Source organism: Dipodomys merriami, unplaced genomic scaffold (assembly GCF_024711535.1).
Source record: "Dipodomys merriami isolate MVZ:Mamm:240054 unplaced genomic scaffold, mDipMer1.0.p SCAF_291, whole genome shotgun sequence".
Lineage (NCBI taxonomy): Eukaryota > Metazoa > Chordata > Mammalia > Rodentia > Heteromyidae > Dipodomys > Dipodomys merriami.
Window position 1 is genome coordinate 1028687 of NW_027204393.1, and position 14471 is coordinate 1043157.

General features: G+C 37.1%; 1 protein-coding gene across 5 annotated transcripts in view; it reads left to right on the top strand.

Annotated features, from left to right (window-relative positions):
• Positions 1-14471, top strand: part of LOC138839072 (double-stranded RNA-binding protein Staufen homolog 2) — a 289434-nt gene that overhangs the window by 181919 nt on the left and 93044 nt on the right. For 4 of the 5 annotated variants that reach the window (XM_070038742.1, XM_070038746.1, XM_070038744.1 and 1 more), the window contains one exon: positions 10786-10899. The exons of the other annotated variant lie outside the window; for it this stretch is intronic. In XM_070038742.1, coding sequence (XP_069894843.1) covers positions 10786-10899 — 114 coding nt within the window. The remainder of the gene's footprint in view (positions 1-10785; positions 10900-14471) is intronic. 5 annotated transcript variants of the gene reach the window in all.

A 14471-nucleotide genomic window follows, 5' to 3' on the forward strand; every position in this document is an offset into this window, starting at 1 on the left:
ACTCATATGTACCACATATTATGTAGACTGGGATACATTCTGAGTGTTTTTGGATTTTGTTTTCTGAGATACTTGTTCTGGTTGAAACTCTGAACTTTGTTTTTCTTTTATTTTTTAAATTTATTTTTATTGTAAAGGTGATATACAGAGGAGTTACAGTTACATAGGTCAGGTAATGAGTACATTTCTTTTTGAACAGTGTCACCTCTTCCTTTGTTTTCTCCCAGTTTTTCCCTGCCCGACCCTCTTTCCCCTCCCCAAGTTGCAAAGTTCATTTTCAATATGTTTAGTGAGTATCACTGCTGAATTTGTTCACCCTTCATCCCACCATTTCTGTTCTGTATTTCTTTTCTTTTCTTTTCTTTTCTTTTTTTTTTTTTTTTTTTTTTTTTTTGTCGGTTGTGGAGCCTGAATTGTGGGCCTGGGCACTGTCCCTCAGCTCTTCAGCTCAAGGCTAGCGCTCCACCATTTGAACCACAGCGCTACTTCCAGCTTTTTCTGCTTATGTGGTGCTGAAGACTTGAACCCAGGGCCTCATGCATGCAAGGCCAGCACTCTACCACTGAGCCACCTTCCCAGTATCTGTGTTTCATTTTTCTTAAACATTGTCTTCTCTTGGATTCTGGAACAGTAGTCCTTATTGCTCACAATCATTGCTCACAATCAACTTCTGTATCTAATATTGAAAAAAATAGCTAATACTGTGGTATTTAGGTTTTTATTACATCCTTTTGGGATAGCATCTTATTATAAATGATAGTGGAGAAAGTTGAACTAGTGATAGTAGTATTTTTCTAGAGTAGAAAACAATTACTGAATTTTATGTTAGCAGTTGAATAGCCATAATGTAATTGTCAATATAACCAGGAAATTAATGATGATATAATACTATGAATCTAAAGATCTTATTCAAATACCGATTTTTCTAATAACATCCCTTTTCTGGTCTAAGATCCAGTGTAGGATCCCATATTAAATACAGTTAAATGCTTTTCTGATATTTTTCATGATAAAATTTAAGTTTTTTTCATCTTTTTTTTAAAATTCATTCATTTATTTACTTACTTATTTTTTGGTCAGTCGTGGGGCTTGACCTCTGGGCTTAGGTGCTGTCCCTGCACTCTTCAGCTCAAGGCAAGCACTCTACCGCTTGAGCCACAGCGCCACTTCCCATTTTCTAGTGGTTTATTGGAGATAAGAGTCTCATGGACTTTCGTGCCCGGGCTGGCTTTGAACCTCCATCCTCACATCTCAGCCTCCTGAGTAGCTAGGATTACAGGCATGAGACACCGGCACCCAGCTCAGGGTCTTGTGCTTGATCCATATCTCTAGTTTTTTTGCTTATTATTTTTCAAATAGAGTATTGCTTTCTGCCCAAGCCTTCCTAGGCCACAGTCCTCTTACATACGTTTCTCACATACATATCTGGGATGACAGTTGGGTATCATAGTTCCCAGCTTTTTATTTGTTAAGATGGTTTCTTGCTAACTTTTTGCCCATTCCGGCCTTGAAGTATGAGCCTCCTGATGGCTACATCCCAGGTAGTTATGATTACAGCCATGACTATGACCCACCTTGCTGCCTGAAGGGGGAGGATGGGAAGGGATGGGAAGGGGAAACAAAGGAGAAGGCTACAATGCTTGATAAGAAATGTACTCATTATCTTGCCCATGTAATTGTAACCCCTCTGTACAGTATTTTCACAATTAAAAAAAAAAGAATGTCACAGAAATGATAATGTGCCCTTTTAGATGTTCTTTATATGTCTCAGTTTATAATTATATTAAGTATTTCCTCTATATACATTGAAAAAAAACAGAAAATGCTATATATAAATAATAATTATTTATTTATTTATTTTTTATTTATATTTTTTGCCAGCATGGAGGTTTGAGCTCATGGCATTGCACTTGCTGACCTTGATCACTTGGCTTTCACTCTATGACTGGAGCGCTGCTTCCAGCCCAGATTTTTTTTCTGGTTATTTGGAAGATACTTGTAATCTTGTGGACTTTTCTGCCCAGGTTAATTTCAAACATGGATCTCAGTCTCCTATCCTTTTTACTTTACATGTCAATTGGAGTTTAGAAAATTAAAGAAGAAAAGGAAGTCTACTATAATTACATTTTTACTCTTCTGCTTTTGTTCTTCCTGATAGAGTTCTCAGATTTCTATTTTTATCATCATCTTTCTTATTCATGAGCTTAGATAGTATGTTAGTGTAGCTCCGTTAAAAAATCATGATTGATTTCCTTTCATTTGAGAATATTTTGGGTTCCTCTGTAACCTTCAAGGATATTTTTTCTGGTTGTAAAAAAAAAATCTGGGTTGGCAATTTCTTAAATACTGGAAAAATGTGCACTTCCTGCTGGGCTCAGGACTGGACCACAATCCTCCTCTTTATACTTCCTGTCTTTTGGATGTTTCTGCTTGCCTCTACACTTCCAAGCTCAGTTTCCCACAGAGTTAAGGATATCTGGCTCTTGCTACTATTCCCAGCCATGGATTCAGAAGGGATCTGGGGGGAATTTTTCTGCTTGAGCTGGCTGGTAATAACCATCTTCCCATGTTCAGCCTGCCAGGACCCAGTTAATTATTGAAACATTTTGATTCTGGGAGCTTATGCTTTTCACTATGTCATTTGACAACCTGGCTTAGGAGAAAAGAACTTATTACAGCTAGGTGATGTTGAAAGTATCTCTTAGGTCTCTTCTGACCCTGCCTTGGCAAAGAGAGGTAGAGGCCTCATTAGTACTAACTAGAAATGCATATGTCCTGCTCTCTCACTGTGCTCCCAAGGGAGATGGGTTTCCTAGGTGTAGTCCAGAGGGTGAAAGTATAGGCTTCCCAGTTGCTTTTTGTCCTTAGGAGTAGGAGTGGGTCCATGGTGATTGCCTAGAATTGAGCAGTCATTGGAAGCTTTCTGTCCTGCTAGAGTATCCCTTTTCTGGTTTATTGGTGGCAAGAGAATGGGTTATTCCTCAGACTTTTTCTTCTTTTCCCACACTACCCATTGGTATATTCAAGTTGCTGGGTTCTCTGGCACCCAGTCCAGGTAAACAAAAACCTTAAGAATTTACAACCATGTTATTCCTGGAGTTCTTAAAATTCCAGTTGGTACTTTACCCTTCTGAGTTCTCTTCCTTGCTTTATGTATAACATCCAGAGCCTTTATTCATACTTGCCAGGAAAAATAAGGAAAAATTAATTTATTCCATTTTGTCTGGAAGCAGATGTCATAAACAATCTTTGTATCATAGAGTGTCACTACATTTTAAATACTGTTATATATTGGCTCTGCCTGCCTGCAGTTCATACCTGTAATCCTACTCAAAAAATAGGCTTCTTTTCTGGTAGAAACATAATTGTTTTAAAAAATCAATGCTAACAGTATATCTTACCATTTGTGATATCTTGGGAGTAGTTAGTCAAATGTGATAGATGTGCTTCTATCTATAATTTTTTTGCAAAGGCGATATACAGAGGGGTTACAGTTATATAAGTCAGGTGATGAGTACATTTCTTTTTGAACAGTGTCACCCCCTTACCTCATTTTCTCCCAGTCTTGTACTAGAAATACATCTTGTACTAGAAATACATCTTTATACATCAATGTCATATTTGAACACCAAATATAAACATGTAATTTTAAAAGCAGTTCCCAAGCATAGAATTTCTAAAAGATAGAAAAGATAATTCTAAGTTGAGTCTCAGTTTGTGAAATGTGATTTCATTCATTAATTTATTTCTATCCCTTTGAGGCATTAATGTGATGGCACATTACATGCAAAGTGAAATAGACTCTCACCAACTCAAACACTAGTATGACTGAGAATGTTGAGTATATGTTGACATTTGTGTTACAAAGAAGTGGATATAAGAAAGTTGAGGGGAAATTTTTAGACATCTGAACAGACATCCTAATTCTTAAAATTATACATCTTATCATATTTGTTGTGTTATTATATTAGGATGTGTTATAATAGTAGTAAGAGGACCAAGTTGAGCTCCGGTGGTTCACTTCTGTAATTCTAGCTACTCAAGAAGCTGAGATCCAGGGGATCATGGTTTGAGGCTAGCCCAGGAGAAAAGTCATTGAGATTCTCTGTCCAGTTAGCCAGTAAAACACAGGTGAGTTCAGAGTCTGAATTCAAGTCCCAGAACTGGCACACAAAAAATAAATATTATTTATTATAAATATATATAATATATAAATAATGTATAAATACGAATTATAAATATTTTATTATTACACACTGGTGTAATATTTATGAAAATGCTTTTCTTTTTTTAAAAAAAATTGTGATTAAGTGGTTACATAATTTTTCAAATTTCACAGTATTGTGAGATAGTGAAGCTTAGTTAAAGTCACAAACACATTCTAACTTTCATAGGACAAATTGTCTATCATGGTCTATAACATTTATGAGTTCTATGAGCTTTGCAATAGTTATTTCTTCCACATTGGGTGCTATTTACATTTCTTTTCTTTTGCATAGCATCAGCTGTTCCCTCTTTCCCACTTGTTCCCTCCCTCCCATCGCTGCCATTGAGTTGCTTAGTTCATTTTGGTCAATGTCCAGTGCAGTTGATGGGTCCTGCTGTTGTATGTTTTTCCCTGATTCCCTTTAGTTCTGTGTCGTTCTCCTGGTTTCCTTCTGGTGTGCCCATATATACTATACATATTTATGAAAATGCTTTTCATAAACTAATTTCACTCACTCATGAATTAATTCATTACATGTGTTAATTCATTATATTAATTCATACATATGTATGCCATCACTCATGCATATGTTTTATTAGATAGAACTGAATGTAGATTTTTAGTTGAGATAGTTAACTCTAAGAAGATAATTTATATATTACATATTATTAAGTAATCTTAAAAAATACAAATGCTTTAAGACCAACTTAATCTCTTTATTTTGGTCAATATGAAACCCATCTGTTTTATGGCTCACTAAGAACATGGTATTGGCAAAGATTTAGTGTTTGCTATAGCTGCTGTGCCAATGGCAAGAATTGATCCTGTGGTGGACATGCTATGATTTATTGCTGAGCTTTGGCTCTTGGCTTTCTTTGCTCTTCTGGGAAGGGCTTCTGTGCAATCATGGTGGTATAAGTGCGGTCTCCTGTGAAGTACACTATTGGTTAATGAGCCTAAGGTGTGCTTTATCAGACTTAATGTCTTTTGACATGGTGATTCTGTTATACACTAATGTTCATTCATCCTTTCATCTCACCTTAACAATCTAATGAACTGCTTCCTTTAAACTGACTTTTCCAAAGCCTCCTCATTTTGTCCTACAGGAGGTGGCGATTCAGCACATTGGACAGGCATTTAACCAGTTTCCTGCTGACATTACTGGAATTTTGTAGTCCTGCAATATCGAGGGACTGCAGACCTGCAACAAACTGTGGACTTTCTTGTTTTTGTTTTTGGATAAGATGGGTTTGAAAAAAATTCACATTCATGCATATTATGTAAATTATTTTAAGACTTACGGGATTTTACTTATTAAATTGTATGGCTAGTTGCAGTGATTTGTACCTCTTTATTTAATTTAATTGTCAAGGTGATATACAGAGGAGTTACAGTTATATATGTAAGGTAGTGAATACATTTCTTGTCAAACAATGTTATACCTGGGGCTGGGAAGGTGGCTCAGTGGTAGAGCACTTGCCTTGCATGCATGAGGCCCTGGGTTCGATTCCTCAGCACCACATAAGCAAAAAAGAAAAAAGCCGGAAGTGGCGCTGTGGCTCAAGTGGTAGAGTGCTAGCCTTAAACTGAAGAGCTGAGGGACAGCGCCCAGGCCCAGAGTTCAGGCCCCATGACCGGACCCAAAAAATAAAAATAAAAAAAGAGTTTCAGGCACTTTTCTATAAAAAACAAAAAAAAAAACAAAACAATGTTATACCCTCCCTCATTTTCTCCCACTTTTCCTTTCCTCATGTCCCTTCCTCAAGTTGTGCAGTTCATTTCCAATATGCTGCCCTGTGAGTATCACTGTTGCATTGGTTCTTCCTTTGTCCTTTATCTCACCATTTTGTTATTCCCATTCCCTTATTCAGGTAAATGCATATATAATACACAAGGTACCAAAATAAAATACAGTGACAACAAGGGATAAACCATGAAAGGAAAAAAGAAAAAAAATGCAAGAAAAAAATCAAGGGGGAAAAATCTTCAGATTCTCTAGATAACAGAATGTACAAGTATAATATCTTGTCTGGGCTTATTAAATTGCAAATCAAACTAGAAAACTTACTTTAAGACAAAAAGTTACTATATCTTTGCAATTTTAAAACAAAGCCATGTTATTTAACTGACATATTAGAAAGCATGAGTTACCTTTTAGTGGAACTTTTTTTTCCAATAATTCATAGTTGTTGATAGGGTTATAATTCCAGAACAAGTATTACAACATCAGTTACAACATCAGTTGCTCACATTTTAGAGGATTGAAAGTGGCAAAATGATAGGATTTATGAACAGCAAATCTTGAAAAATGTAAGAAAATGAGTTTGTAATATTTTAGAACTATCTTTATTCCTTTCCCTTTCATCAAAATCCAGGTTCTATGACATTGTAAATATCATCAGAGGCCATAATTGTAGAAGCACAGCTTTGTTCTAGCAAATATTCTGTCACTCTTAAAGATATATTGTTTGAATTACTTTAAACAATGCCCTAGGAGTTCTTATTCCTGCTAATTATTTGAATCATACATTTAGAAAGATGAATTTCAAAATGTCACTTTTTTTTAAATTCACAATTTCTCTTTACTAAGATCATTATTAGTGAGCATGTCAAGTATGTAAAATACGTTTTTTTGTAGGTCCTTTTATCAGCATATTATTGTTTTGTTTACTTTGAAATTGGTCTTCAAACACGTTTATATTTTCCACATATTTTTATTCAGTATATTAGTCTCAGTGCAGTAGTAGAAAACATAGAATGTTTTTGTATTTCTTCAGTCACTGCTTTCTTCTATGCTTATGTTAACTTGTCAAGTCTCAAATTTAAATTTAAAAATGGAATATAAGAGCTGGGAGTAAGAGTGGACTTCTGTGGTAGAGCATTTGCCTATCATTTACAAGGATCTAGGTTCAATCAGCATGAATAAATGAATTAGTGAATAAGTAAGTCTTCCTCCAGTTCATTGTACTTAAATTCATATGCAAACTATTCATTTTGGCTTAGGGAGAGAGCCAAGAAGGAGGGGAGTGTACAGTGTCCTCTTTTTCTCCTCTTCTTTGACCATGTGGCTGGAGGAGAGAGAGTTTGGTCTGGACCTGAGATACTTCTCCACACCTCTTCTGTTTCATGGCCTTACTCCTCTAATCTTGGGAGACTTGGAGCGGTGTGTGTGAGAGAGACGGGGGGGGGGGGGGGGGGGGGCGTTGCAGAGAGAGACGGCACCTTTAACCTGGTTTTGTCACTGCTGATTTCCTTATGGATGATACCTGTGGTTTTCCCAGCTTCCTTTGACCCTGAGGGGTAGCCATCTTTCCTTTGGCTTTGTCAGTGCATCATGCCCTTGACTAACTCCATTGGTTGGTGTTACTTGGTTGACTAGTAGTCCTTGACTTCTGGCAAGATTCTCTTTCCTTTCCTACAAGATGGCGGAGATGGGAGGAGAACATGTCTTCTTTCATAATTTTTTGTTCCTTTTAGGTATACTTCATACCTAAGACCCCTTCAACATACTCTCAGATGTCAGTATCTGCATATATTTCCATACCTCAAATGGAGAGGGGACTGCAGGCTCATTCTTAGCAAAACTTCTTCTAGTGAACAAAATGTCAGTGAGAGCCTTGTGAAGCTATTCCCACCCTCTTCTCCCCCTTCTACTAGATGAACTTCATTCCTCATACTGCTGGCAACCAGATGATTCCCTCCCTCTGACTGTTCCTCTTCCCACATGTTCTTGGTGTTGACTAGTTGTGCTGAGTCTTCTAGAGCATGAGGGAGGGGAATAAGGCCTATCCCTAAATATTGGCAGCTCTCTGGAATTCCTTTGTGATTGGCTATTGGTTTTGGTATCAGGACTAGACAATAGAAAAAATCTTAACAGGGTGAGTTTTCTTCTTAAAGGAAAAAACCCAGATACAAGCAGATTAGAGGTTACTCTTACTCATGTAAAAGTGTATAAGCTTCATCTAGGGCTGGTAGTTTACTTCCAGCTCTTCCCTGGCCATGTCTAGTTTTTCTCATGTCAAAATGTTAATATAATATCTCCATTTCAAGCAACACATTGGCACAAATGGGTAAAAACAAGAAGCTCACACCCAAAATCTTTTTTTTTTTTAAGTTTCTAGGAAGCTACCACAGAATTCTTTTCTATACATTCTGTGAGTCATCTGGCTAGTCATAGCTTTGGGACCTTGGGAAATTTTCTATTCTAAGCATCCAAATGCTGAGCTAGTACCAGTGCTGTGATGTCTTTGGAGCTTGACACCTTCACATTTATCTTTCATGTAGGTATTGCATATATACACTAAGATTGACTATCCACAGGACACTGTATAGTACTAGATTTGTGCAGGCTCATTGTGAATTGACTACAATTCTGAGAAAATTAAATCTTCCAGCAAAGGTATCTGAGCCACTGATGAAAACATTTTGAAGTTTATCTTTTTCACTAGAATTGTCTAGTTATATTTTTACCTGTTCTAGTTTTCATTTCTCTAGAAGAAAGAAGAGACCTGTAATTAGCCAGTTGATATAGAATTGTGTTCATTCTCACTCTGTATTTAGGAGAATGATATGGAATGCATACTTCACATTTTGTTAAGTCCTAAAAGGTGAGCTAGTCACTAGTGGTTCATGTCTGTAATCCTAGCTACTCAGGAGGCTAACATCTGAGGATTATAGTTCAAAGTCAAGCTGGGCAGGAAGGTCTGTAGAATTTTATCTCCAATTAACTACCAAAAAGCTGTATGTGGAGTGTGATTCAGGTATTAAAATGCAAGCCTTGAGCATGAAAGCTCAGGGACAGTGCCCAGGCTCTGAGTTCAAGCCCCAGCACTGGCAAACACACACACATGAAAAATGATCATACTTTATAATACTACCTTAAAGACAAAATATTATAGACATTATATATTGTCATAATATTTTATGTCTATAAAGTTCATGAAAACTGAAGCTATTAAAGTATCACCATTTATTAGCTTTTTCTTAAACCTATTATGTAATGTTTGATTTTTTTCTCTCATCATACCTTGCTGATACCTAATAAAGAATTCTACATTCTTGAGTTCATATACCTTGTGCTCTAGTATACTCAGGAGGTAGAATACAATGAATTAGGACTGTTGTCAAATTTTTTTCTCTAAGGTTAAACTAGAAAGAAATTTTTTATAACAAAATCTTTATTGTACTCCCCCCCCACTTCCTAGAGTTTTTATTATACTTATGAAACAGGCCTTTTACATTGACTTGATTCAAGCTCTAATCATTGTTTATGTATTCCCAGGAAGAAATCTCTTTACTTCTAGAGAAAATGATGTCCATTCTTTTTTTTTTTTTTTTTTTTTTTTGGGTCCGGTTGTGGGGCCTGAACTCTGGGCCTGGGCGCTGTCAATCAGTTCTTCAGCTCAAGGCTAGCGCTCTACCACTTGAGCCACAGCGCCACTTCCGGCTTTTTTCATTTTGCTTTATGTGGTGCTGAGGAATAGAACCCAGGGCCTCAGGCATGCAAGGCAAGCGCTCTACCACTGAGCCATCTTCCCAGCCCAATGATGTCCATTCTTAACTACTTTACTGGCTTTAAAAAGCCATTATGTTAAAACTCATACTGTAATTTCCAAATTCACATTATCTGTGATAAAATTCTCTAATAAAAGTAGATAGAATAAAATCCCCTAGAAGAAATTTTATAAATTTTAAATTTCTTCCTCACAAATTCAATTTTTTTTACCTAGGCCTTTACATTTAACAAATGGAACAGTTATAAATAAGAAAACAGTTTTCCTTTTCATAATGTGATTAGTAGGAATCTCATATCTATTTTATAGGCACATTTGTCAAAACAGTGTTAACTTGTTAGTTTATAATTTCAAACTACTGAAAGAATGTTTTAGAAGTAGATAAACAGAAGACTGGGAATTTTCTTAGTGAGAAGATAGACTTATCCTCTCTTGCCCTGTTATGCCCCACTTGGATCAAGTGTCTGACATGTGGTTTTAATGATGGTCAATTGTAGTCCACTAAAAGAAAAATAATAACTTGGTAATCTTATTTTGGTCTGCATTTTGCAAATCATTTCAATTTAATTTAATTATAATGTCAAAATTTCAAACCAAACATAGTATAGTGACATAGTGGTGATTTTGTAGGGACCATAATGTAGAAACAGAAGACTATCACTACTAAATAAGTGGCAGCCACATTTACATAGTTAAAGATGAGTGTAAACTCAGTTTGGCAAAGTTCCATTAGGATCAAGTGAACTTTTATTTATGCTTGAGTCCTTTATGCATTATGCATTATGAAAAGCTAGAGCTTAAAAATAGATGTGACAGTTATCTGTGAACTTTTTCTACCTAGCTACAGTAAATAGCATTTCTTAAACTCCCTCAAGACTTCAAAATAGAATTAATATATTTTCCATAGTTACTAGAGGGTTCCTACAAGATTTGAAATATTTAAATTGTGTCCTACAGAAAGCATTTGGAAATTTCTTAAAAATCTATTCCCTTTGCAAAAGGACTTTTTGCATCTGGGTCCCTCCAGATAATGGTGTTCAGCAGATTGCGTGTGTTCTGTTATAGGTTCACTACTGTGATAGACAAAGTGGCAAAGAATGTGTGACCTGTCTGACCCTAGCCCCTGTGCAGATGACTTTCCTTGCTATTGGAAGCTCCATTGAAGCCAGCCATGACCAGGTATAATATGCCACTGCCATTTTGCTGCATTAGGGCCCAGCTGAGAAACTGGGGGTCATCTACATGGAAGCTAATGTATATGCACATGCACACATGTGCACACACACACACATACTTTGCTTTCCTTTATACCTTATCCACAAATGCCATTTGCTAGAATTTTGAAAAATCAGAATTACTTGTTTTGGGAATCAGAAGTCTTAGGTGATTCAAATTCTTTTAGACATCTTGGTTTGCAGTTTATTACTAATTTAAGTAGAGAATTCTCTTATAAGGAAGAAATGTCCTAATCTTATCTTCATAATTATACCTGAGAGTCATTGTCAGTAGAACAATGGAGATCACATTGAATCTTGTGGTTCTGCCAAAAAGTGTTGTTTTATATATAAAATAACCATGTGAACCTTCAGAACCATCACTTTGTTCCATAGTTTGAGATATTATTAAAACCAATTCCCAGTATCGAATTTTTTTTTTTTGTCACTTGTGGGGCCTTAACTCAGGGCTTAGTCTCTGTCCCTCAGCTCTTCAGCTCAAAGCTAGCGCTCTATCACTTGAGCCACAGTACCATTTTCAGCTGTTTCTGCTTATGTGGTGCTGAGGAATCAAACCCAGGGCCTCATGGATTCAAGGCAAGCACTCTACCACTGAGCCACCTTCTCAGCCCCAGTATTGACATTTTTAATTTTAAATTTTAGTTTCAAAAAAAAAGCTGAAAACATGAAACTATATTGTTTCTTAATAAACACATTCCTTTGATTGTTTGGATAGCTGTTTGGGATATATCCTGTTTATAAGATAAGACATATTTTTAATTAAAGTTCTCAACACATTAGACTAAACTAATGATGTAGGTCATAGAATTTCTAGTTTGCAGCCAGAGTAAATAGACATATACAGTTTACTCTGTGACTAACCAGCTATGCTTTCTAAAATAACCATATTCAGAACAGGCATAACTCATTTCACATCCATTTCTCAATAATTCAAATACTTCTAATAGTCTTCAGACATTCTTTTCTCTTTCAAGTACTACCTCTTGCATGGAGAGAATAAAAGAATATAATAGTGCATATTTTCAGGACTAGATGCAGTGGCTCATGCCTCTGATTCTAGCCACTTGGGAGGCAGAGAGCAAGCAAGCAAGATCCCCATTTCAGCCAGGCTAGGCATGGTGGTGCCTACTTGAAATCCCAGGTACTGCATCATGCTTAACTGGGGTTACAAATCAAAGACTGGCCCCTAGCAAAAATGCAAGATCCTATTTGCAAAAAACTAAAGCAAAGGGGCTGGGAAGGTGGCTCAGTGGTAGAGCACTTGCCTTGCATGCATGAGGCCCTGGGTTCAACTCCTCAGCACCACATAAGCAAAAAGAAAAAAGCCAGAAGTGGCACTGTGGCTCAAGTGGTAGAGTGCTAGCCTTGAGCTGAAGAGCTGAGGGACAACGCCCAGGCCAAGAGTTCAGGCCCCACCACCACTGGACCCCCCCCCCAAAAAAAAAAAAACTAAAGCAAAAAGGTCTGGGAGTATGGCTCAAGTGCCTAGCAAGCTCTAGGCACTGAGTTCAAATCCTAGTACTACAAAATATGAATCTTTTCAAACCCATAATTTATCATTGTCCAACTCAAACAAGAATTGGATGAACTTTTTTTCTTTTTTATTGTAAAGGTGATGTACAAGAGAGGTTACATATAGTTACATAAGTCAGGTTATGAGTATATTTTTTTTGAAAGTGTCTCCCCCTAGGTGAACATTTTTTAAGGGTATGTCCTTGCAGCCCATATGTCTCTGACATTGTGACTTTGTAATGATCATTTGTTGATTGGTGGAGAGATTTTGTAGTGCTCATGAAAGAGTAACTAATTGGTTTTCAGGGGGGAAAAATCTGAGTTTTAGGAACCAATCATGGTGTAAGGTAACCACAGTTACCTGGGTAGATTCTGCCATTTCACTCTGACTCAGTTTCCTGGAATGTTAAATGAAGAACTTGGAAGAAGCTTGTAAGTCCATGCTAGTACTGTCATTTTATAATTCTGCGGCTGAACTTTTTGTTCTGGTCAAATGAGTCTAAAATAAGCAGAAATAGCATGTTGATCTAGAAAATGGCTAGAGATTACGCTAGTGTTTCTCAGGATTTTATTACACTAATGTGTGCCCTAGCCTCAGAAGGCAGTACTGTAGATATGAGACATAACTTAAAGCAGCTAATAAATAGTCATATGATTCCTGAATGAAACTATAACAGCCACATACTGTGTGCTGAGGATGCGGAGTGACAACATGAGCTGTGTGCTTCCTGCTCTCATGGAACTTACAGGCTAGCAAATGCGTGTATAGAGTTAGAGCTAACACTCTAACACCACTCCCTCAGTCTACTCTTGGCAGACACAAACAGCCAGACCAATATGGAATCCCATCCTGGAAAGGTCTCTTCTGAAGAGGAACAGAGAAGTGAGAGAGTATGTCAGTAACCACACATGTGAAAAGGGCATCCTCTTAGCAGAGGTAGCCTAGTGCAGGAAAACAGCACTGGAAGGGAATGGAGACAGGATCACACTCAACTGTGCTGTGAGCTAGCTGTGGAACCTCATCTCTTCATCTCTTTGGGAACTCAGTGCCTTCATCTATGACCTGGTAAAGAGGGTTTAAATTTGTGCCAAATCTATGTGCCAAGGGACTCAAAGTCCAGAGCTACTCTTAGCTCATGTAGCATTTTCACAAGTTAGAAAAAAACGCTTTTCCTCCAGGCACTGCACTGTCCTTGGTGGAGATGTTTTGTAACAGACAAGTTTGTTAATAGCTGCAGGAGAATGGTATTTCCAAAAGGACTTCTGCTACATCAATCTGGAATTTGGCTTTTTATGTTGTACTAATGAAATAGATATTTTCACATTAAAGCAAATACAGCTAAACTAGATTGTAGAAAACAAAGTTGAGATAAAAACGAAAGTTTCAAGAGTTGTGTTGATATTGGTCAGGTTCTGGCTCTGCAACTCAAGTCAGAGTGCTGTGCACCAAACGCTACTTTGGGGGGCTTCAGAAGCACACTGAGGAGTGTGGGCTCCTCTTTTTATTCTTGGGTAATTCAGTTCCCCAAAGAAAGTGGACATGGAGTGAACATCCCCATGTCATGAACTTTTCTCCATGGTGCATCAATATCTGTTCTGCATCCTGATGCAGACATATGCTCATTCCTCCACTATACCAACAGGGTAAACATGACCTCGTCGGGTGGAGAAGATGGACCACTAGCTGCTTTTTCTGCAACTAGTTTGTATCTACTAGTACACAAGAAAATCCTTTAAAGAAAGGAAAATTATGATAATTAAAAGGACCAGTTCTTAATTCATTTGAGCCAGTGCAATTGAGCCAATAGATTTGGAAAAAAAAATACATAAAATCTATAGGTAGTCTTCTCATTAAGCTAAGATGATTTTTACCTATCCAGAAATTGAAGCAGAGAAGTGTAAGAGTGCTGCTGCCTTGGACCTTTAAAGTTTATCTTCTGTCTGTAAGTGTAACTCTAGGAATCAGTGATGCAGAGACTGAATGCGTTCTCTCAGGTGCATTCA